This window comes from Spermophilus citellus (genome assembly GCF_964194105.1).
Source record: "Spermophilus citellus genome assembly, chromosome: 3".
Taxonomy (NCBI): domain Eukaryota; kingdom Metazoa; phylum Chordata; class Mammalia; order Rodentia; family Sciuridae; genus Spermophilus; species Spermophilus citellus.
In genome coordinates, this window is record NC_138184.1 from 199,931,564 (window position 1) to 199,953,562 (window position 21,999).

At 34.0% G+C, this 21,999-nt stretch overlaps 1 protein-coding gene across 5 annotated transcripts in view; it reads left to right on the top strand.

Annotated features, from left to right (window-relative positions):
• Nucleotides 1-21,677, top strand: part of SGCE (sarcoglycan epsilon) — a 70,638-nt gene extending 48,961 nt beyond the window's left edge. For 3 of the 5 annotated variants that reach the window (XM_081288157.1, XM_081288155.1, XM_081288159.1), the window contains 6 exons: nucleotides 3,815-3,977; nucleotides 6,481-6,692; nucleotides 7,622-7,648; nucleotides 8,361-8,549; nucleotides 18,560-18,603; nucleotides 21,393-21,677. In XM_081288157.1, the coding sequence (XP_081144283.1) occupies nucleotides 3,815-3,977; nucleotides 6,481-6,692; nucleotides 7,622-7,648; nucleotides 8,361-8,549; nucleotides 18,560-18,603; nucleotides 21,393-21,409 (652 nt within the window). In that variant the 3' untranslated portion in view covers nucleotides 21,410-21,677. The remainder of the gene's footprint in view (nucleotides 1-3,814; nucleotides 3,978-6,480; nucleotides 6,693-7,621; nucleotides 7,649-8,360; nucleotides 8,550-18,559; nucleotides 18,604-21,392) is intronic. The other 2 variants (XM_081288158.1, XM_081288156.1) reach the window with 1 other exon arrangement.
• The last annotated feature ends 322 nt before the right edge of the window (nucleotides 21,678-21,999 follow it).

A 21,999-nucleotide genomic window follows, 5' to 3' on the forward strand; every position in this document is an offset into this window, starting at 1 on the left:
ATTGCCAAGTATTGCTTTTGCTGCATTCCACAAATTTTGATATATTTTGGTTCTATTTTCATTCAATTCATTTAATTCAAAATATTTAAAAATTTCTCTTAAGATTCTTCTTTGATACATGTGTATTTAGAAGTGTGTTTGCTTAATCTCCAAGTACTTTAGAATTTTCTAGTTATTTTTTGATCTTAATGTCTAATTAATTCTGCCAGGATCTGAGAGCAGATATTGCATGCTATCTATTCTTTTCAATTTTTTTAGGTGTGTTTATAGCCCAGAATGTTGGTGAATGTTCCATGTGACCTAGGGAAGAATGTTTGTTGCTGTTGTTATTAGATGGCATACTCTATGGATATCTATTTAATCTAATAGATGATGTTGAGCTTAACTATGTGTATACTGATTTTCCACCTGCTGGCTGTGTCCAGCAGTATTCTTTCTGATAGAAGAATATGGAAATCTCTATCATAGTGAATTCATCCATTTCTCCTTGCAGTTTTTATCAGTTTTTGACTCATGTATGCTGACGGTCTATTATTTAACAAAATGCATTAAGGATTGTTATTGGAGAATTGATGCCTTTTTTAGTAGGTAATACCCGTTTTTCCCCCATGACAACTTTCCTTGCTATAGCTATTCCTCCTTTTGTTTGTTGGTTTTGTGCTTAGAATTAAACCCAGTGCATAATAAGTACATGTTCTACTACTAAGTTATATTCCCAGCCTCATTCCCACTTTCTTTTGATTAGTGCTAGCATGCCATATCTTTCTCCACCCATGTACTTTCATTGGTGTGTTTTTATAGTTAAAATAGATTTCTTATAGACAACATATAATTGTATTTTGTTTTTAAAATCTCTGGCAATCTGTCCCAAATGGTGAATTTGACCATTGCTATTTAAAATAACTATTAATTAAATTACTATAGACTATATTTCTATTAGTTGCCCTTGTTCGTTTTCATATTTTTGTTTTCTACTTTTTTAAATTTTAATTGGGATTTTTTGTTGTTGTTGTTGTTGTTACTGGGGATTGAACTCAGGGCCATTCAAGCACTGAGCAACATCCCCAGCCCTATTTTTTTTTTTTTTTTGAGACAGGGTCTCAATGAGTTAGCATGAGGCTGGCTTTGAACTCTCAATCCTCCAGTCTTAGCCATTTTTTCTCCTCCTACACATTGTACTTCTTTTTCTCCCTTTTTTAGTGGTTGCAATATGTATGTACAACTAATCCAAGTCCACTTTCAGGTAACACTGTAAAACTTCATGATAGTACAAATATTTTACAATAATAAAATATTCCCTTTTCCTCCCTCACATCTCTTGTAACATAGCTTTCAACCATTTTGTTTGTATATAAGCACCCATACACACTTAGCTATATATAAGCATTATTGTTGCTATTATTATTTTGAACAAGTTATTGTCTATTGTATCAATTAAGAATAATAAAAACAAAAGTTTTCATTTTAGCTTCACTTATTCCTTTTCTGATGCCCCACTTTTCTTTATAAGCATTCTGAGTTTCTGACCTATATCATTTTCTGTCGCTCTAACCAATTTCTTTTAACATTTCTTACAAGGCCGGTCCACTTTACTCATTAGAGTTCTTTGCATATTAGTAGTAGTTGTTCTGATTTCATATTGATGACTTCAGCATTCCTGACATCTCTGAGAGTGTGTTTCTGATGCTTATTCAGTCCCGTCAAGCTATGCATTTAGTAAATTTGGTAATTTTTTTCTTGATAACTGGACTAATGTTGGGTAAATAGAAATAAATTACAGCCTTTAGTAATGAGATGTGGTGGCAGGGAACCATTCTATAGTCATGGGTTATTTCTTAGTCGTTTAATGAGCTTATGTCTCTGAACTGTGACTATCACCCGGGCCTCTCATGTGAACTACACTTTATGTTGGACAGAATGGCTGAAGTAGCCTGGTTGGGCATTTACCTTTATCTTTGTGGAAGGATAGATCTGGTCATATTTGGTTATTTCCCTTCCCCAGTCAGTTAGGCTCTAATATATCCCTAGCAGGTTAGTCTCTGGTAAGTTTCTCTTAAAGACAAGTCTTGTTAAGAAGAACAGAATGATTTTATGTATTTTAATACATAATACATTTTTCTTCTCCTCCTGCTGAAAGCAAAAGCAGATTGTGAATATTAGTATAAGAACCTGGTAGAGCTCCTGGAGATAAAACTCACATAGGTGTGTGTACGTATCACTGAGGGAAAGGGGCTTCCAATAACTGGATTCCTCTGGAGTTTTAACTGTCAGACTTTTCTACAATGAGCCTCTGTCAATTATAGTTCAGGTTTTCCTACCCTAGCACTGGTTCTCCAGAGGTTTTAACTTGCAAGATTCTTCTACAGTAAAGTATGATTCTTTGTATTTGCTTATTGGTCTCTCCAAATTTAGGGGCAGCCATTTGCCTTGTGAACTCTCTTCTCCTACAGATCTAAAAATAATTGTTTATTTTTCAATTTGTTCAGTTTTTAAAAACTTGTTGTTAGTATGGTATAGTACCTTCCAAGCTTTTTATTTACTGGATCAGAAACCAGAGGTCTTCTTTGATCTATTTTGAGTTATTTTTGTATATGTGGTGTGAGATAGGGAGTCAAACTTCATTCTTTTGTACATGAATATGTAGTTTTTCTAGCACCATTAGTTGTAAAAAAATTTTTCCCCACTGAATTGTTTTGGTATCTGTGATGATAATTGGTTTACTAAATACTAGAGTTTATTTCTAGACTCTGAATTCTAGTCCATTGATCATGTCTGTCTCTATGTCAGTGCCATACTGTCTTGATTAAGTTTTAAAATCATCAATTATGAGTCCTCTAAACTTATTTTTCTTAGTCACATTTTTGGGAGTTTTTTTGCCTACTCTGGGTTTCTTGAAATTTTCATGTGAATTTTAGGGTAAGTTTGTAAATTTCTGCAAAAAGGATAGCTGCAATTTTAATAGTTTTATTTCATTTTATAATTAGCTATAAACATTAAGAAAATAAATAATCTTTATTTAGAGTAATTTCTTGTTTTTTTCTTTCCTTTGAATGGCAAGTGAGATTCCATATTTTCAAACTGTTCCAAGATTATTTAAATGCTACTGCTAACTACATTCTGTTTTATTATGAAATCATGTCATTTAAGTAGAGTTCTTTCGTCATCATTGCTAAGATACACACCAAAAATATAAAATTTGTTTTTCTTGTTTGTAATTACCAAACAACAGTTCTTAAGTTTTTAGATAAATGATTTAGAGAAGGTCTCATAACAAGAGACCAAGTGTTAGGGGTTTGTGTACTGTAAAAGTGGACAGGATGGTTGAGTAGAATAACAAAGCATGATTGGAGCCTAATATCTCCAGGGATGCCATTTCACAATCTTACTATATATATTGAAATCAAGCAAAAATGTTTTATTTATGATTATTTATTATTTTAGTGATAGTTAATTTTCTAAACAATTCAGCTTAAGAATATTTTTGATGTAAGTAGTCTATGAAATATAGTAGTCAGAATATGACCACGATTATTTTGAATGAAATAAAAAGGATGAAATAAAATTTATGGAAATTAATGTAGAATGCATAGAGTATCTGGTACACCAAGGCATTCAGTAAATATTGGTTGAATGGAGGAATGACTGAAAGGAAGCCCCTACATGAATCACTGCTTTTAAAGCCTAGGCTCTTACCTTAGGGATGATTCTAGTTAATCCCTCAATTCAAAAGGATAAATCCTGCTTTCAGGGGAGATTGTTTTTCAGTGTTTTCAATTTTCTTAAAGGATAACTTGAGAGTTTCACATTTTTACAGTGTTTATGTCATGGTTGGTGCCGATGTCCCATTTTCTTCTTGTTTACGAGAAGTTGAAAATCCACAGAATCAATTGAGATGCAGTCAAGAAATGGAGCCTGTAATAACTTGTGATAAAAAATTTCGTACTCAATTTTACATTGACTGGTGCAAAATTTCATTGGTGAGTTTTTGCTTACTTTTATTTTTGCAAATGTAGTTAGGAGGGATGTGGCTGGACGTAATGTTTGACTAAAACCTGAATAGCTTTTAGAAACAAATCCTGTGTTTACTTTGTTAACTGCAATGGACTTGCTTGACTTTAAGGATTTGGTAAATTCGTTGACACTGCCTCCATTTAGGAAAGAGTATCTCCATTATTGTTCTCACTTTACCTTTGAATAGTTGCTGAGGTTGGATTAGCTTGACAGGTGGTCCAAATGAACCTGTTGGACTTGCAGGTTGCTGTTAATCAGCATAGCTTATGGAGTCAGCATGGTTTGTGTAAAAGTCTCTTCTGAAATTTGCTACCACTACCTTACTTTGGAGGGAGAGAATGGAGTACTATAATAAATCTGAAAGTAAGCCAATATTATGCTCTCAATGTCCTGGAAACACAAATTGTGTGAAAAGTTTAAGGTTCAAGAAACAATTCCAAGTGAGGAAAGTTAGTATCTTACTTACACTCTTAAGAATAAATTCATAAACATCAAATATTTTTATATTTTATACCACTTTTTAATTTGCATGCTGTAAGATTTAGAAAAATGTGAAGTTTTATATCTATATAAATATATATATAAAATACTTTTATATGTGTATACTAGTTGTATTTTTTGTATATCTCTTTATAATACTGTGATCCTGCTAACTGAGAGGTACCAAAGTTGTCTTAATTTGTTTGTGACCTTTAGATTTAACTTTTGTCAGCTCTTTATGATTGGCAGCGAATGAATTAGATCTAAGTTTAAAGTTGACATTTGAACAAAGTTATCGACACATAAACACAACTGTCACTTCATGTCTTAGAGAGCCCACTGCAGGCAGCTTGCCAGGCTCCAGTACTGGAGAACATGTTACTCACGTTGCAATACTTAGCACTCCCTGTGGCCTTTTGCCCTGAACTACTCTTCTCATGTCCTTGGCATCTTAGAGAAATAATGCCCTTTACCTTCTTAAATCAAATTAAATTGTTCTCTTGCTATGGTTTATGTGCATTAGAGGCAAATATTGAGTTTGAAAAACTCAGTCATGGTGCTAAACATACAAGGGTGTGAAGGACTGAGCAGCTGCTATCATAACTTAAATAGATTCCTCTCAACAGAGTCAGAGGCAGACCCTAGCAATGCTATTTTACTTGGGGTTGTAACATGAGCCTATGTGTAGGAATATTATCTGATTTCTGAAAGCTTAAAAATGACTTATGCTTTGAACATTTTAGTTTTTACGATAATGGAAAGGTTGGGAATTTTCATTTTTTAATTTTACATGTAGTTGTTTATATGCCACAAAAGATTTCAGAAGGCTTAAATAAAAGTCATATAATAAATAGAGAACTTAAAAATGATAATATTGGGACCTAAACTTTATAATAGATAGTAAAGTCATGTTTGAAAACAAGTATACTAATGTCCAGGATAAAAAAGGAAATTCAGGGCTGGGGTTGTGGCTCAGTGGCAGAACACTTGCCTCTTACATGTGAGGCACTGGGTTTGATCCTTAGCACCACATAAAAATAAATTTTAAAAAAATAAAGATGTCCATGTATAACTAAAAATATTTTTTTAAAGAGGAAATTCATCACTTATTTAGTTTCCATTCTTAAGAAGGACACAGAACATCAATTCCTTGGCAGAAATAAAGCATTGCATTATTAACAAAATTCTTCAAGTGTACTCTTTTGGGAGAGGATATTAAGTAATGCCATAAATAATTCTCCCCAACATTTTTTTTCTGGTAGCAAATGCTGCAACAGATTTTACACAGGTACCCTTTTAACACCCTTTACTAAAAACCATACTATCATTAAATACAACTCTGTTGTGAAAGCAGTTTCATTAACATGGAGGTAAATTAACATAATGCAAGTCTGCATTTCTTGGATCCTGGGATAGAATTTAGTAAAACTATAGCATTGGAAGGGTTTCATATTCCATAACTATCTTTTCTAAAAACGTGTCAGCTGGGTTGCAGAAAGATCAAGAACAGTTTGGGAAACTATCCTTTTTGTTTTTCTTTTCTCTTCCTCTCTTTCACTGATTGACCCTAGAAACTAAACCTTCATACCAGTTCATCAGCCATTTTGTGGTTTGTTAACATCTGCACTGAGGTTTGTCACTAGAAAACAAGAAATTTACACAGTACTGTAAAGAACTTCTGCTTTGGAGGAAACAGAAAATTACACACACATGTACATACATTTATTATGTATGTCTACACGTGAGGCAAATGTATATATGTTGAGAGAATTATGCAGAAAATAAGCCAAGATAAAGCCTTTATTACTTTCATTCATTATCTCTCCCTGACTCCAATAAATAATTGGAAATTCAAGGTGATAACATAATTGGAAAAGATGGCTTTTTAAGGTAATTTGTCAAAGAATGTTTTGGTGTGTCTAGATCTTAAAAATCTCATTAATGTTTGCAGCTATTAATTTGGTGTATAATTGTCTTCTTTTGTATCAGGTTGATAAAACAAAGCAAGTGTCCACTTATCAGGAAGTGATTCGTGGAGAGGGGATTTTGCCTGATGGTGGAGAGTACAAACCCCCTTCTGATTCTTTGAAAAGCAGAGACTATTACACGGATTTCCTAATTACACTGGCTGTGCCCTCGGCAGTAGCACTGGTCCTTTTTCTAATACTTGCTTATATCATGTGCTGCCGACGGGAAGGCGTGTGAGTACTTTAAAACACTAATAAAAAAATTAGAGAGCCTGCTAAGATAGCAACCTAGATGATTCCATTAAGAGCAAAGTTTCATTTAGTTCATATAATACTTTATAAATGAATTGAAATTGTGTTCAAGTCAAACTGTAGTACTTTATTCCTTTAAAATGAATTAAAATAGTTTTGAGTCTAGTAAACCAAATTAGGGCCCATAATTACTTTATTCAAAAATTATTAAGGCTAGATATAAATTCATGCTGGCAAAACAGTCCCAAGAATAATTGAGACTAGATACTTTGGTTACACAAGCCATCTTTTGTGAGCAGAGACTGTGGAATCTATTGACATGGTAATTGCCCTTTAAATAAACGAATTGTCTTAGTTTGATCAGAGTGATGGTCAGCATTCATGAAATCATTCTGCTGTCAAACAGGGTGTCACAATCTAAATGTTTAAAATATATTTTTAAAAAACAGTTTAGGAGTTAATTAAGAAAAATAAGCTAAAATTTGAGTAATGAGTCTTCATGAATAGTTAGTACTTTGAGGACATCTATGTCAATTAAGGTAACCTCCTGAGATTATCTGGAAGTCAGGGTAACAAAGCAAAGGATAAAAAATTAATAAAGCAGCAAGTAACAAGTTCTTCCATTTTTACATATAGCCTGATTTCATTATGTCATAGAATTTATTTCAATCAAGAGCTTGATTCTTAATCTCCATTTTTTTTCATTTTCTGTGTGTTTCTCATCAGTATTCCATCGCTGTGTGTGTATTCATCCAAGTAATATCATAAACCTGGTGGCAAATGCTGCCTGGTTGCATTTAAAAGTAACACTGTCAGCATTTCCACATCATGCAAGATTCCATGAGCATATAGTCTTAATGTTCCAAATATCAATGCTATTATTTAATTCATAAATTTTGTTTTGTTTCTAGGGAAAAGAGAAACATGCAAACACCAGAGTAAGTGTCTTCTTTCCTGTTCTTATCATTTTTTCCACTTCTCCATTGCCCATCATGCTCCATACATGTGTGTCATGCTTTTTTTTTCATTCATCATCTTTCATAGTTTATTTTATGAATGTGAAAGCTGCTTTCTAAATAGAGATATTTAGGAGGGATAGAAACTAAACATAAAAAGGGTTTGAGAACTATGCTTACCTAGATAAAAAGTTAAACCTAAAATACTTCAGATTCAGAATATTAACTTGCCATTTATATTATGTGATTTCCCAATCTGCATTTCTATAAACCAGAGAACAGACGAAAAGACCTTTCATACAAGTTTTCCTGAATCTACAGTAATAACCTACTATAAAATGAAACTTCTGTGAGTATTTATAAATGCCCCACCAGAAGCCACAAAATAAAAGTTATTGTAGTTGTATCTTAATCATAGAAACTAAATAGAAAACTAGTTTGTTACTAAGGGCTGTAATATGAACATAGTGCTTCATAGATTAGTTTAATTTGAGATTACTTCAGAATCAGTTTGTAATTTTCAGTTCTGCTCTGTTAAAAGTATGTGAGATGTATAAAATGCCCAAAGAACAATAATGTCTTGTTATTTTAGAAGAAAAAGCATTTTTATAACTTTTTTAAATTGATGAAGTATCAGGCTAATATGTGATTTTAAATATATGTTGTTGTTTGTTTTTCTTTTCTTTTGACATAGCATCCAATTGGTCCATCATAGTGCTATTCAGAAATCTACAAAGGAGCTACGAGATATGTCCAAGAACAGAGAGATTGCATGGCCCCTGTCGACGCTTCCTGTGTTTCACCCCGTAACTGGGGAGATCATTCCTCCTCTACACACAGACAGCTACGATAGCACGAATATGCCCCTGATGCAAACACAGCAGTAAGTATTGCCTCAGAGCCAGAGCCACTAAAGTGCCCATATATACTTACTAATGTCTATAAAGACCAGAGCTTTCCTTGATTTTGCTTTTGTTTATAATTGGAAGAGACAATACAAAAAGTTCATTGATAATGTAGCTAGCATTCTTACTAGCCTGAAACAAACAGAGTAGAAATACTTCCAGGAAATTCTTTTTCTTCTTCAGTAATCCAAACAAGACTGCATTCACCTTAATGTTTAAGACATTAATACTGATAATAAACCATTATATATCTTTGCTTAAAAATGAGTTAATTATGAAAAGAGAACCATGTACGAAAGTATTGCAAACTGATGGATTTTTAGAATGTTAGAACTATTTGGTTTTGTTAATCTTTTTTATTCTTTTTATTATCAGCCCTATGTCATCTAAATTTTTTTTCAGGATAAAGGGTTTTTAGGGGTTTTTTTCTTTTTTTGTGTGTGTGTGGTCTGCTTGTATATCAAAATGAGCAGTTTTATAAACGTTTATAAAAGTTTATAAACATATTTTAGTATCTTAAATCTTTTCTTCTTTTGGAAGATCTGGTCAGAGAACCTGCCGGAGGACTGTGAAAAGGACAGGTATATGGGAAGGGAGGCTGAGGAATTTTCTGTGTCTCAGAGCTAGAGTTTGATATATAAAATAGTAGGTAAAGCTATCATATTTTAAAAGTTTTTATTTTTTAGTTGTAGTTGGCTACAATACCTTTATTTTAGTTATTTATTTTTATGTGGTGCTGAGGATTGAACCCAGTGCCTCTCACGTGCTAGGTGAGCGCTCTACCGCTGAGCCACAACCCTAGCACAAGCTATCATTTATTTTTAAGAATATTTTTTAAATCATCTGTTAAATTACTTGAATTCAATTGCCCAAAGTGCTGAAAGTCACAAAGGTGACTTATGAGGTCCTCCTTATTTTTCAAGGTAAATGGAATGTATATGCAAAAAATCTCTCCCTTTCTCTCTTTCTCCCCACTACCCACACACCTTAGATTATAAAATGAAAATAAACATGGTTTAAAAATGTGTCTGGAAACCAGGCTGGGTACCTTTTCCATCAAGAGTGCTTATTTTGTAATCAGGTAAAATGCATGTAGTATTTAAAGATTAAACAATGACGGAGATGGATAGTGTAAACAGTCAGCCTAGATGAACTTGCCCAAAATACTTTGGAAATTCAAATATGTTATAAATATCTTCCTACAGTTCTCTAATATCATTTACTCAGGGTCATATAAGCAAAGGATAGATTGTGTGTGTGTGTGTGTGTGTGTGTGTGTGAGAGAGAGAGAGAGAGAGAGAGAGAGAGAGAATAATTCAAGTCTTTTTTTTTCTTAATGGTGGAGGAAAATTAGACATAGAAAAATCTGAGGTTTTTGGAAACATTATGCCAGGTTGAACTAAGTATTTAAGTTCCACAAAATTTAGGTGTGGTGAATGAATGAGAGAGATTTCTATGCTCTCTAAAGATCAGTCACCCTTCTGTTATGGATCATCATTAGTAAAATTTCAAGAACATTGTAATAATGCACAACTTAGCCATATCTTATGCCTTTTTGAGATGAAAATTGGGAATGACTTTATCATTAATTTTTAAAATGAAAGGAATATTTTTTTTTGATGCCAGTGTTGAACCCACTAAGCCATATCCCCAGCCCTTTTCATTTTTTATTTTGAGATAGGGTCTTGCTAAGTTTCTTAGGGCCTCACTGAGTTACTGAGACTGGCTTTCCTTATTTTTTTTTTGACTAATATTTCTTACATTGTTTAGAGTGTCAGTGAAATACTAATAGGTAGTCTTTAAAATTGAAATGGTCAGCTGGACATGGTGGCACACACCTGAAATTCCAATCTGTAATAAATTTTAAAAAGGGTGGGGCGGCTGGGGATGTGGCTCAGTGGTTGAATGCCCCTGGGTTCAATCCCCAGTACCAGGGAAAAAAAAAAAAAAAAGGAAATGAAACAGTCAAATATACTTGGAAACCAGGTTTTGTTTGTTTTTTAAGCTATGGGAATTCTTAGACCATTTTATGTGTGCTTTGTAAACCCATGAAACAAGGTTGGTATTCAGCTAACATTGCTCTAAAATTATAGAATACAAAACTACTATAATAAGCAGGGAAACTTGAAAATGTTTGTAAATAATTAAAACTCTGCTAATGAAGTTTTAAGGGAAGAGAAAAAAGACTTTTGTCATTTTTTAAGACTTGTATCATTTAAGAGTTTTACCATTTTACCCTTTTTAACCATATATATGAGAATAAGAATAGTTCCATCAAAATTATTTTGATTCCTGTGACTAGAATTTTGCAATGTTTTACTCTTACAAGCAAAATAAAATTTCCTGTCTAGTTTAAGACCAAATGCACCTTCCTGGTCCTTCCATAACCCCATCAATACTGTCATTATGTCTATCAGATCTATTTGCAAATGCGATAGGTTATTATATTGAATTTGCAACAATTTCAACCTACATGTGTTTTTAAGTTCTGAAAACCTTTGTATTATTCAAATTTCTGCTAATGGAAAAGCTCCATTAACTAGCACTTCTATATAAATAGGGTACATAGATAATTGATGATGTTCACAATGATTATTCTGAGGTACTGCAGGATCATCAAGTGTGTCTGACTCATCAGAGGAAAATTAAATTACATTCGGTGTCGTTTCAGTTTTGAGTGTATATTATCTTTCTTTTATTCTTGGAAATGGATAATATGTGCATGGTCTCTATGGTAACTCCCTATAAGCCAGAATATGTGATTAACCTCATTTTCCAACCATGCCAGATAATAGGGGACTTGTTGTATCAGGTTCATCTTAGCTGTCCTTTACACAAATTCAACTTTTACTCTTCAACTGAAAAACATAGCTGTTTTTCTAAAAGTTTTATTTCAGCATCAAATAGACACATAAATATTTTGGTCATTTGGATGGAACTGAATTCTCAGAACTAAAATGAGATTTTGTATTTGATGAGGCATTACAGTGCCTGATAACTAGGCATGTGCTTGGATAATGCTACCTTGTATTTACTAATTAACCCTTTCTCAAAAGGGCATGAGTTTCATCTTTACATATTCACATAGTCGTACGAAGTGTTCTGAATTTATCATTATTAAATAACTTGGCCAGCTACTGGATGTTGTGTTTATTCTTCAGACTTGACACCAGAAACATTCAGGTGTAAGGATATGGCTAAATATTTATGTGGGTGTCTAAGCAAGACTCAAGAACATTCAAAGTTGAGTATAGCTGGACAAGTTGGTACATGACTGTTAATCCCACTACTCAGGAGGCTGAGGCAGGAGGATCACAAGTTCAAGGTCAGCCTGAGCAACACAATAAGACGCTGCCTCAGAAAATGAAAAAATAAAAAGAGTTAGGAATATATCTCAGTGGCCTCTGAGTTCAATTCCCACCACTGAAAAAAAGAAAGGAAAAATAAAATTTGCATAGATGTTAGCTTGGTATTTTGAAAAAGTTGATTCACATCAGAGGTATAGAGAATTCATGACAGCTGTGTAATGAGGGGCTGCCACTGTTGTCAATTACATAATAATATTTTCCTTTTTGATAAAATGCTTTACAGGGCTCCAGATTGGCACTGTGAATTATCCAGCAAAAAAAAAAAAGTGTTCAATCATTTGTAGATGATTTATTGAGACAGTGATAAGAGACAAAACTAAATTAGGTCAGTGCTGAGATTAGATTATTTACCTATCCTGATCTCTACTCAGAGATAGATAGTATGGTCATTGACCTCAGGGATTTTGGATCTAGCTTACAGTAAAGAGGTGGTAGAAAGGGAAGCTAGGGTAGAATTGGAAAATGTAGCACATGGAAAGGAGAGCTTTCATTTTGTAGTGTTCCTTTTGCTTCTCAAATCACAGAAGAATTATGAGCAGGCTATAAATTATCACATAGTCTTAGAAATATAATGTCAATTTACTTTACTAATGTACTTATTCTTTAATATATATTTTTAATTTTAGAGGTACAAGAAAGCTGCAAAGACAATACAAACATTTCTCAAATACTATCAGCTAGTTTCTCCCATTGTGAACACCTTGTAGATAATGGCAAATAGATAATCACCACAAAGTACTTGTTATTGGTACTTTACTGTTACCTAGATTCAGACTTTTTTTTTTTTTTTAAGATTTCACTAGTTTTTCCACTACTGTTATTTTTCTTTTCCAAGATACTCTCTAGGACACAACAGTCATCATATCTCCCTACTTTTCTCTGGTCTGGGCAGTTCATTAGACCTTCCTCGTGTCCAGTGGCCTCGATTGTGGTTAGAGGCTCTAGCCGGCTGTTCTGTAGAATGTCCGAATCCTCTTAACCGGTCAGACTTTCTGCATCACCTGTACTAAGTTGTCTTTGCAGCTATCTTTGTAGTAAGTAAATGTTACTATGGATAGTAGAAAAAAATTTTTATCCCTACTGGCAGTCTCTTTATTTACAATTCATTTCTGGAAATCACATTGTAAAGTAATTCTTAAGTGTACATTGCCTTTGCCCAAAGAATCATTGTTGTGGTTACAGATTATGTTTGTGACCAAAGGCTTAATATCAAAAATCTATTACAGATTTGCTTGATATCCCTCAAGATAAACTTTTGTAAATATTTAAATGAAAAAAATATTTCAACTCATAGAAATTTATATCTTAAAGTTGAGAGTCTAATGTAGTTGTCCCCAAACCACCATTGCAAGTCAGTTGCTGTAAAACTTCTGTAGTGCAGATCTCAGAGGCCTGAGTCTGGAGATTTGGAATCTAGTGGAGGCATATGTTATGGAAGAACAGGAAAAAGGTAGAGAATCCCTGATTTAAAGGACTTAAGTTTAGGATTTGGAAATCCAGAGCCTCCGGTGTTTCTGGTGGGGGTATAGGGAGAGTGGGAAGAAGTGTTTGTTTTCTCACAGACCTCCACCTGGAGTTTTAAAGGAGGAACTTTTTTTTTTTTTCTAAATGCCCCTGAGGACTATGTGTTGAAGTATGAACAAGAAGCAGGACACTGGGTTTTGTCTAGAAAGTTTAGGCTGTTTGTAGATTTAAGCATATCAGTCTCTAGACTTTTCCACACCTCCTTAAATTGCTTGAACTAAACATCGTGAGCAAGTGAGAGATTATCCCTGATTAGAAAACAGTGTCTGAATGGGACAGAAAAAATGCTATCCCCTGAAAACCTAAATACTACTCTGAAAGTATAGTCAGTTGGCAATTTTATGCTTTTGGAAAAAAACATTAGTGGAGAATCCCAAATATTCAGTATTCTAAAAAATAAGATATTGTTAAATTTGTGAGGAATTATGTTGCCTTTTAGGGGGAAAATCTGCCTCCTTTTTATTATTTTCTTTTAACCACTTCATTACCAACAGATTTTTCCTGCGTGGGAGGTATCTTCATAGAGCACACTTATGTAGTGAGTGAATATTATGGGAATATTATGGGAAAGTGCCCCACATTTTCCAGGAAGATTTTAATTGACTGTACAAAAATCTTCCTTATTCATTAAATACCTAATCCAGGATAATTGGGTGTCCCTCAAAAACAGGAGGTAGATTGTGCCTAATATTTTGCAAATTAACAAGTATAAAGGTAGAATTATGCCTTTTAATTACAGATAGTAACTAATCATTTTAGTTTTTACTGAAGTATTGTATCATTATGTCTTCCCCTTGGTGGTAATGAGAACCAACATTTTATTCATGGTAAAATTCCATAAATAAAAAATTAAGTTTAACTAAAAGTTGAGATCAGTTGAAGAGACTGTTTCAGGGGAGCAAGATAATCATTTCCTTTTGACAAAAATTCTCAAGCAACCAGGGATGTTTCAGAGTCATTGACTTTAATTTTTTTTTTTAATTCAGTGAGTAAACCCTAAAAGGGATAGATGCAATGTCCTTTGATGGATTTTGAGTCTATAGGTTTGTACTGCTTCAATTTAAAGCTGTGATAGGTTTATGCTTGTCTTTATACAAGCAGGAGGAAAGTTAAAAGAAACAGATGAATGTCTCTTTCTCCTTTATATGTCATATAGAATACTACATTAATTTTAACTAAAATCAAGGAAATTAAGAATTATGTTTACAGTTTGTTTGTGATCTTCCTCCCTCCCTTCCATCTTCCAGGCAATAACCTGATTCCTTAACAAAAGTAGTTGTATACCTAAGTCACCTTTTTATCACCTTTTTTACAGATTTTTTTTTTGTGTGTGTGTGGCAAAATCAAGGTTGAGGAATATAAGTTTTCCTTAAATAGTGGGAAATTCTTAAAATATATTACTATTTTCATTTTTAAATGTATTCATAAGATTTCAAAAGAGAAATGTTTTGTATTCTACATAACTAATGTGGTTTTCTTTCAAGTCTGGCATAGATTCTATGGCTTTATGCAAATTACTTTGCTTTTGAGTCTTAGAGCAAGTAGCAATGTAATTGGTTGATAATCATCCACCTTACTCATAGAATTACTCTACAGGGTATCCAAGAATGTCAAATTACCTTGAAACAATTGTACAAATAACAAATAATTGTGTACTCCCCCAAATCACTTATTTCTTAATTTGCAAGTTATTACCTTTGCTTTCTTAAAGAATGAACTTTTTGCAATGACTAATTTACACAATTTTCTGTTTAAATGCATGTAATTATGGCAATAAAATTAGAAAATAATTAATGCTAATAATTCCGAGAATTAGTTTTCTTAACTTTCTGCATAATGCTGCAGTTTACACATTATAACCTTTCAGTTTGTCCATTAATAACTTAATTATTCTAAGTAGTTTTATGACTGTATAAAGGTCTTTTCTTCGAAGGATTATAGGGCCTCTATTTGAAGTCAACCCCCACTCTCCAGTATAATTGACTGTAGCAGCCTGCTTTCAGCAAGGATGGAAACACTCCCACTCTCTTCCTGCATTCTCTGTGTCTTAACTCCAGTAGAGTTAGTCTTAGGCATTTTTCCAGTATGCCTGAAGCAGTGCTCTTTGGAGGTACCTCCCTTCAGTTCTTTAGTGGAATACACCACTTTGAATATGCCCATCATAGATACATTAACACTCTGACACTCAGACTCACAGGCAGTCACAAGTTTGGGCAGCCATTTTGCAAAAATAGCTAGATGTACACACCTTAGATGGGGGAAGTTGAACCTCAACATTTTTTCGGTTGAGCACCTTTTTGCACACATAAGCACTTTTGCTATATAACTCATCTATCGTTTCAGTTGAAGTTTCAGAGTGCATGTGCATCATGCAAACATAGCCAACTGTGACACATATTGCAGATTTTTTTAAATCCCCAAACCAAGGTAGTACACACAATCACTTTCTCAGATATCTTTTCTGAATTTCTTGCTAGTTTGTGTGTGACACTTTCTTAACCAACCATTTATTGTCACCTAGCTAAGACCATTGTGATTTAGAAAGTTTAGCAGTTTTGTGGAAGAGGAAAATGTGGAGGCTAGAGAAGAAATGACAGGGCATGGATTGACTGATGAGCGATTTCCAAGCAGAATTCCACAGAAGAGGACTTTGGGAAGGCCAACAAGAGGGGATCCAGCCAGTCATTCCAATACTGATTTTGAATTTGGAGTGTGCTTAATCTAGGCTTTCAAGAAACCTGTGTCTTTGTTTACCAACCACAGCTGTGTTTGACAGCTGTGTTCTATGCTTTCCTGGTCCTCTTTGTCAAAAATGTGTTGCTTTAATTCTTTAATGGACAAGGTAGAATTAAAGATGATAGTGAAGATGTGCTTGTGTGTGGTGTGTGTAGGTGTGCAGAGGGAGCACTCTATCAGTTTAGAATGTAGAATGAGCCCAGTCAATTACACATCTCCTCCCCAACCCCCAATGCTCATGTAATTGCACTGTGACTTTGGTAGTAAAGGTGGTTGCTTTTCCATCTTTAAATCTGAACTTAGTTCCTTTTTGTGGCTTCTAACTTCATCTTTTTTACTTTTGTGACCCAAACCTATATACATTGTGTGGTATATTGAAGAACAAAGCAAAAGAAATACTCCCATAGACCACATGAACATAAGTGTGGTTAATACACAACAGCAAAAAAGAATATCATCATTAGAATAGATTATTAAATAATTTCCTTAAATTAGAATTGATTTTGTTATTTCCTTAAACAATATATTTAAAATGAAACCGAATTTTTAAAAAAAAATCACTCAAAGGCATTAACTTAGATTAAGAGTTTAAACACTATTTAATTGGCATGCACCGTTTTTCACTTTAGATCATTATATTTGAAACATAATATTTGCCTGGCTGAAATGCTTCAGATCAATGATTTGCAAACTTTGTTTCTTGGAGGTTTCTTAGACAGGCTTTAGGGGCCAACATATAGGGCAAAGGAAACAAAGCAGGCAGGAATTCTGGCTCCCTTGTTTCAACCCAGAGAAACCTCACATTTATCTCCTTTGTACATCAGAGTTCTGCTTAGGATTTTAATTAAAAGGAATTCCACTGCTGAAGAGAAACAAAAACCTGAAATTCTCTGGCTTGGATCAAACCTTACTCTGTAGCAAGAGCAGGTTCCTGGAGTTTCTTCCACATAGAACTCAAATTGTACATTTTCCTAAACTAGTAGAAATAACCGAATTTGAAACATCAAATGGATATATATGCATGCTCACAAATACATGTATTGTATGAGTCTTTGTAAGCATCTTCACTAAAACATTGCATATTCCTATTGGAGATATTACATAGAATGATCCTTACTTATTAGGCACTTTGGGGCGATGAAATATTATTTGCAGAGAAATACAATGAAAACCTGTGTATGAATGCTTACTAAATGGTAACCTAATTAGGGGTGGGGTGCTTAGAGAAGAGGAGGCATGTTATTTTTTAATTGAAAAAAATATGATAAATATTTGGATAACATTCCTTATGGAAATTTTTCACTCATAAGAGTAATACATGTCTGCTGTAACCAATTTTGAGTTGACTTTGCAAAGACAAATCGGTGCTGGTTGGATGTAGGACATGGTTGTGGCTGTGGTGGTTAGTTGTTCTGTTTCAAGCCGATGAAGTATTTTCATAGAGACCAGAATACTGATGGCTGCACTAAGAAACCTGAAACTCAATTTGCAGGTAGATATAAGGAATATGAGATGTGTGTTATTTGAATGACAAAATCAGATTTGTGTTTTAGAAGATCATTCTGACAGCAATACACAGAGTGGATTATAGGGAGCAGGAATGTGAACAATGAAATAAGTCAGACAGATTGTGGGAATTTACATGAGCAATGGTAATGATTTCAACCAATTTGGTAGTGGCTATAGGGAAGCAGGGGAGAGATTCAGCTGAGATCAGGAGAAAGGTATTAAGATCCCAAGTGATTGAATGTAGGAACTGAACGAGAGGGGAGGGTTGAGGATGACTTCTGCATTTCGAATAACATGTTTGGGTGTGTAGCCATTCCCTGGCATGAGGATAAAAAAGCACAGGTTTGGGAAAAGTGATTGAAGGTGGTAATATGCTTTAAAAAGCTGTTGTGACATGACCAGGGATGGTGTATGAATGTGTGTGTGTGTGTGTGTGTGTGTGTGTGTGTGTGTTTTCTAGATCTAGATCTGAAAGAATGAAAGTTAAGAACACAATTTCTGCAATCACTGTGTTCACATCTTTATCCACTGCTTTCTAGCCATGTGGCCTTGAACCTCTAAGCCTATTTCTTCATTTGTAAAATGGAAAAAAATAACAATACCTACCTCTTAGGGTTGTTAGTAGATAAATTAGAGCATGTAGTAAAAATTCCACGAATATTATCAAAATTGCTATCATTTATCCATCTTAGGCCTGTTTCCTCATCTATAAACTCTTGAAGTGGGAGAGGAGTTATGTTGGATTACAGGACATGGGAATTTATCTCCTGCAGATTTTTGTCCTAATATGTCTGCTCTCTATTTACATGTGTGCAAACACTGTTTTACTCAATAATGTTAATCATTTCTAGGAACTTGCCACACCAGACTCAGATTCCCCAACAGCAGACTACAGGTGAGTACTAAAAATACTAAGTAGATGTTTGTGGATGAAGCTAATAGATTAAAAGATAATTGTAGCACTATATAATTTATGAAGTTTTTGCTTCACCAAGTAAGGCAAAACACTTGTATCATTTCTTAATCAGACTTAGAACCTCAGAATAATAGCTTAGATTATTGCATAGATTGGCATCAGAATGATAAACACAGAGTAAATGATCTTACAGCAAAAGCATCCATGGAGGTCCTGTCTAATTAAGGAAGACTGAATAAAATCCCCTTCCTTTAGCCAAGCACCCTATTCTTCCCCTTGGTATGAAAGATTTTTAGCTTGGATGCATCCAGGATTTGTCTCAGTAAGTGAGCAGCTTGAAACTGATTCTTACAAAAGGAAACCTTTGTGACTAATCACTGAGGCTTCAGGGGGATAAGTGAAAAATGGTTGGCCTGGTTTTAAAGCTGCTTTAGAAAGCTGTTATAACATGACCAGTGACGACAAGATGGCGGACAATTCTCCCTAAACTATTCTATTTCCCTAAGACTTGCTTTCTTTAAGTTTATGTCTTTCAAGTGTCCCTAAAAATTTTCCACAGCCAATTATTTCATTCATTTCAGTACCAAGTAGATAACTTATTCATGATTGTCTTCTAATTAGTGGTTGATTCCTAGTTCTAATTGCCAGGCAACCAGTAATGCCTTTGTAGCTCTTTTGGAAAAGCAAGAAAAGTTTTAAAAATGTAAGTTGAGTGTGGAATTCTAAGTATGAATAGTGGCTTTGTGGTAGGGAAACTATTAAGTTAGTCTTAAAAACTTCAGGCACATGTAGAAATGTATTGGATGTTTTCATTCAGAAATTATCTTCTCTATTATTACTGCTTTCGGGAATTTAAGGAGATTTTCGTTTGACAACTTTTCAAAGATTTGAGGCAAGTACAATAAAAATTTTCATCAGATTTTAATTATGATATTATGTTTATCAGAATTTTTCCCCACAATTTTGATGCTTGTTTTAATCAAATGCTAATGTGTTCCAACAAGACTGTTCAATATATTGATGTGGTGGTGTTTACTTTGTAAGCATTCAGGAGATTGATGAAGAAACAAACTTGGTTGTAAATGTGTGTCACCTAAATAGAGAAAAAAAAATGAATCCTTACTACCATTAATTTCATGGCTATTTTTTAAAAGCAGAAAAAAAATTAAAGGAATATTTCTATAATAGGAATAAGAGAACCTCTTCCTCATTAATCTCATAGACTTTTATGTCTCCTGAAATATTTGTCTTCTGATTCTTGATTATTTCAGAGACAGGTGAGGAAAAGGGAGATAATTTCTAGAAAAAAAAAGTATATAAAAATAAAGATCCATATTTTACTTACTCATGAGGAGAAGTAGAAAGCTTAAGTAGATAATATTAGGGATGATTTTCACAGATGTTACCAGTTTGATAATCACAATAGATTTTTAGCAAGTAGACTTGTTAGTGTACTGCTTTTTAGTAATAGGGAACTTTTCCAAATACAAGAAGAATTTATGCCAGAGCCAATGTGGTAAGAGCCAAAGACTTTGCCCAAGGGGAGTTCAGGATGTTCAAGTTAATTTTCAAAATTATTTTTCTAAAGCAGGTTTTGGGGAGCAGGCATTTTGCTTGAGTGAAGAAAGCATGGATCTCATTTTTAGTTAGCACCATGACCAATTACCTTCTTGTTTCCTTATGTTTTTCTGCAATTTGGATCATGTTATTGACTGAAATGCACTGTCTCCTCTTGGTTGTTTTCTTGTTTTATCAATGAGGCTCCAGTGTCTAAGTGCTTCAGAAGAGAAGCCACCTTAGCATTTTGCATAATTATGAAAAATTGTTGTGTTTCTACCTCTGACACACTGGTAACTAAGTGGAGTCAGGCCTCCTGGAGAGGGGAGCTAAGTGGGCACAGTTACATTCCTTGTTCCCATTCTGTTCATTATAAAAATGAAAAAAAAATGTTTTTCTATTTCTAAATTATTCTGTTCTGTCTGCAAATGCATGGATGTGGTGCTGTTTATGTACTTTCATGAGTACGGTTGAGTCTTTCTGTTCTTTCATCCTGGTTATCCTACCATAATGAGGCAGCTACATGATTATCATGAAACAATAACTGTCTTTTTCCAAGTACCTCTAAGCACTATGCCATGAAGGTAATTTAGGCACAAATTTGTCTCTTGGATAGCAAGTAATTTTACTTGTAGCTACCAAATGGAAGTTATCAGGGGAGAGTAGATTTTGAAGCTTGTTTCATGTAATTTGTTGTTTTCTTTTAAATTCTCATCTAAAGTTTAAGAAGTGAAGTAGCTGCTGGCGTTGTATTCCTGGACTTGAGCACTAACTGGGATAATAGAGCAGTTAGAAGCTGACAATAGCACTGCCTTCTGGCCCAGGCCCAGGCCATTAGGTTTGATGTCCCTTCAGGTTTTCTCATTTTCTCTGCCCTTCCAACCCACATGGTATTTTTTAAAAGCCACGATTAAAAGGTACAGTCATACATCCCGCAGGCAACCTCTTTCTGTTTGTTTATTGTGGGAGGAATTTTCAGGCCATACCTTTTGAGAAATACAGAACATTCCAGCTTTGGTCCAAGAAGGGGAGGGGATGGCTAATTTAGAAATTGTTCTTTAATGAAATGCAAAGAAATAATGCAATGTAATTACTTTAAATTATGTTAAGAAGATAGAAAATTTCTTCTTGCCATAATTCACACTGCCCCGAATCTAAAAGTGTCTGTATCTTGCTTAACTCATGCTCATATTCATTCTTGCACCTTGCAGGTAAATGGTATCCCTGAAGAAAGAAAACTGACTGAAGCAATGAATTTATAATCACACAGTTATAGCAGTTGCATCTTATTTCTCTTTTCTTCCAATAATGCATGAGCTTTTCTGGCATATGGTGTGCATGTTGACAGTATTAAGTATGTGCCAAATAATACAATATAACTTTGGTTTTACTAATGTATTTTTTTTGTACTTAAATCATTTTTGACAATTTGTAAGACATTGATGACTTTATATTTGTTACAATAAAAAGTGATCTTTAAAATAAACATTAATGGAGCCTAATGTCTGGTCAAATTTACTTCAGAATAGGTTCATGTATTCATCTTCTCTGAACAAGATTTTATTAAGTAATTCTTATGACTATATAAGGCTATGCGTCTATGCTCCAACTGATCAACCCATTTAAACAGTGCTTTAACTCTTGTAGACTGAAAAGCTTTTTTTTTTTTTTTTGTGTGTGTGTGTGTGTGTGTGTGTGTGTGTGTGTGTGTATGTGTGTATCTGTGTTTTCCTGGTACTGGGAATTGAACCCAGGGTCTCATGATGGTAACCAAGCACTCTACCACTGAACTCTATCCTCCACTCTTTTATTTAAAAA